The sequence below is a fragment of the Lolium perenne genome, chromosome 7 (assembly GCF_019359855.2).
Source record: "Lolium perenne isolate Kyuss_39 chromosome 7, Kyuss_2.0, whole genome shotgun sequence".
NCBI lineage: Eukaryota > Viridiplantae > Streptophyta > Magnoliopsida > Poales > Poaceae > Lolium > Lolium perenne.
In genome coordinates this window covers 70,805,038-70,808,401 of record NC_067250.2, presented here as the reverse complement: position 1 = coordinate 70,808,401, position 3,364 = coordinate 70,805,038, and the positions used below count along the sequence as shown (strand labels likewise).

General features: G+C 46.1%; 1 protein-coding gene across 1 annotated transcript; it reads right to left on the bottom strand.

The window, feature by feature from the left end:
* Positions 1-625: 625 nt before the first annotated feature.
* On the bottom strand, positions 626-3,006 carry LOC127313018 (aspartyl protease family protein At5g10770-like). Its single transcript, XM_051343554.2, has 2 exons — positions 2,830-3,006; positions 626-1,899 (listed from the first exon to the last, which is right to left on the bottom strand). Exons 1-2 carry the CDS (start codon positions 2,996-2,998, stop codon positions 626-628), a joined length of 1,443 nt encoding a protein of 480 aa, XP_051199514.2. The 5' UTR covers positions 2,999-3,006.
* Between the last annotated feature and the right edge of the window lie 358 nt (positions 3,007-3,364).

Sequence of the window (3,364 nt, the reverse complement as noted above, 5' to 3'; positions counted from 1 at the left end):
GGTAGTGTTTTGGGTGGTTAGTGTTTTCACCCAAAACACTCCACAAAACACTCCTCAAAACACAAAAATAGACTGGCACCGAACGAGGCCTAAGTTGGAGTCCAGTTCGTAAGTTTAGCTCTTCTTGATCGGTTCGGCTAGCCGCGTCGAGGCTGTACTTTGTTATATAAAATTGTATACAGAAAATAAATAAAGATACAAAAATTAGAGGGTGTGACACGCACCCTTGGCGATAAATTTTGTATTCACGTGTATTCGTCTAGTTTGATGTGATTGATTCATGGCGAAACCCAATAATTGATATCAGAGCGAGGTTGAAGATTTGAAGCTACTTGCTCCAGGGAGGTGACTTGTACTAGCGCCTCAGGGCGTGCGATCGTCGCTCGGTGGAGCGACATGGATGAGAAGACACGGTGTTGTCGTCGGCGAGGAGAAGAAGGTGGATGGTTGTTGATGCAGTGTATCAAATTCGTATTTTATATAGTTTGAGAGATATGAAAAAAAGAAAGGAACAAAAAATGATAAAATTGAAACTACACACACGGTCTCAACCTTTATTACAAATATACTCACACATGTAATCAAGAAGATACAGTAGAGTAGTACTATACTTTGCTGACTTGAATTAGCAACTGTTGGGAACAAAACCAATCCTCTGCCCTCCAACGTTGTAGATGACCTCGGTGGAACGCTGCTGCGTGTTGCCGATGACGGAGAAGGGCATCCCCGCGGGACTCCCAACGAAGGCGAGGCAGCCGACGGCCGGCTGCGTCTGGTCGGGGAATATCATGATCCCGTAGAAGTTGAGGTCGAAAATGGCGCCGTCGCTGAATATGAGGGACACCGCCGGTATGACTATGGCGCTCTGGCCGGAGAAGTCATAGCAGGTGTCGAGTTCGTCGAATCCCGGCGCGGGCTTGTTCCCCTGCATGGTGTACTTGAATCTGTCGCGGAGCAAGGCGTAGGCCTTTGCGGGGATGTACGTGAGGCTTGTGCCGGAGTCGAGCAGGGTGCCCGTCTTGGTGAACACGGTGGATGGCACCGGCAGAACATAGCCTCCGATGTTGATGGATGTGAGCTCGACAAAGTAGAAAGACGGGTACATTGCCTTCTTGATCATTGCAGTATATTGGACCTGGCCCTTCACCGGCGTCGTGCCGATGCTGAGGTACCCGGGCGTGCTGTTGAAAGACGGCAGGCAGTACGAGAATGAGCCTCCGAATGATTCAGTGGTTTGTGAGGGCAACGAGAGCATGCCGCGGCCGAGGCCGAGTAACCCGTCGACTTCGCCGAAGTCGCCGAGGTTTGTGGTGCCGCATCCGAACACGAAGCTGGAGAAAGCGCGTGAGGAGGTGAACGTCAGCGTCTCCTCGGAGAGAGCGCCGGCGGTGGACGAGCCGTCGCCGTAGTGGACGCTGTAGAGGCAGGTGGTGCCGTTGCACCTGCCGCCGGCAAATTTGCACGCCCCCGCGCCGCAGGGCACGACGCCGTAGGTGGAGGACTTGGATGGGTCGAAGAGAGGACCCTCCTGCTTGTAGCAGTGGCCCGTGCATGGCTGGCACTGAGTCCACGACACGTCGCTGCCGGTGTCGAACATGAGGGTGGATGGCTGGGCAGGGGTGCCGAAGCCGACAACGACGACGAACTCCACCGTTTCGAGGTCAGGGCGGTCGGGGATTGTCGCGGACGGTGGCGCTGCCGGCCCTGGAACAGGTGCGAGCGAAATAGGAGGGAAGGAGATAGCTGGAACCGGAGGCATAGCACCTGAGGCGGCCGACCTCTCGAGGACAGCGCTCAGCCGGGTTCTGTCGTGGACGAGTATGTCGCGCTGGCTCATCGATTGCTCGGGCCTGCGGCCGCAAGAAGTGTGGATGGCAAGCCTGTTGCCGGAAGTTGCAGCTGCGGATCATCATTTAAATTAATGTCATCGGTTAATAATCATGTATGCATCTACTACTAGTATTATGGAGTACTCTATCTGGTCAAGCAATCATAAAATGCACCATAGAGTTACAAATTTAAAATAGTTTCGTCTGCAACTTATACTGGGAAATACCAATTTCCAAATTTAAAATAGTTCCATCTGCAGGTGGATTCACCTAAAAACCAATTTTCAACATATACTATGTGTCTTATAATTTTATTTAAAAAGTATCTTTTCTAACAAAAAATTGTAAAAATTGTAAACACTATGAAACATCTGCAATCTTTAATTCCGCTTCTTAATTGTACATCCAACAGTGTATATTAACATAAATCTCTTCTACCTTCTCATAGTCAAGAATTCTGCGTTATTGTATTCTGCGTTAGAAAAAGTTAAACTTTTGAAGTTTAAAAATGATATCAACATCCATAATATCAAATGCATATGTGTGTGTGTATATATATTATATATATATATTATAAAAATATATTTATGATGATTCTAATTATATACTAGTACTATACGTGTTGACATGTTTTCATATATATTTTTGCAGAACTCTGGTTTTTTATGAATTGCCTAAGAAACCCCAGAACATAGAGTAATTATAAACAGAGATAATTTTATTTTCCTTTTAGTTACTATAAGTTTATTTAGTATACTAAATGGAAATTGTTATTTTTGGTGTTTTAGAATTATGTTTTACAATATGTTTCTTCAACAAAAAGTTGACGCCTTACAGATTTTAGTCCAACATTAAATTCTACATGGTCGAACCTATGCACTACTCCTACAAATTGTCTTTAATCAAAACTATGTGCATCCTATTTTAGAACGGAGGGTGTATATAACTACAAATTTAACCTTTCTCCTCATCAAAAAGATGGTAACAAATAATTAATTACCAGCTGGCATCGTTCTGTCGGGATCATAGCAGTTGACTTGGGCTTGTGCCTTGGAGCTGATGAGGTTGTCAACTGTGACGGAGAGGTAGCGCCGTGGGGACGCTGCCAGAGCACCGCCACAGAGAAGAACAAACACCACCAAGCAGTGCACCGCTGACAACGACGCCATTTGCCAGCTCAAAGTAATTTGGTTGTCTTATAATGATTAGGCCGGTCTTGGTAATTCGGATGCTTATATAGGATGATTGGTAAAGCAGGTTCCACAAAATGTAGAACAAATGGCGGTGCGTGCAAGGGAGCTGCAACTTGGGCTAGCCGAGCAGAAACTTGGCCGGGGACGATGGCTACAAAAGAGACCACGATGCAACCAACGGATCGTTTCAAGTAGGCCTACACGTGTGTAATTCAGCTAAAGGAACATATTTATACCTCATCTTTTTTACATGGCCGTGATCTATCTATATATACTAAATTAAGCTGCACCAAACAGAGGCACCACAATGCTCCGGACAATGTTCATTCATATGAACAGTAG

Coding starts and splice junctions, on each gene's coding strand:
- LOC127313018 (XM_051343554.2), bottom strand. CDS start 2,998: ATGGCGTCGTTGTCAGCGGTGCACTGCTTGGTGGTGTTTGTTCTTCTC. Junction 1,900..2,829: donor CGACAGAACGATGCCAGCTG/GTAATTAATTAT, acceptor GATGATCCGCAG/CTGCAACTTCCGGCAACAGG.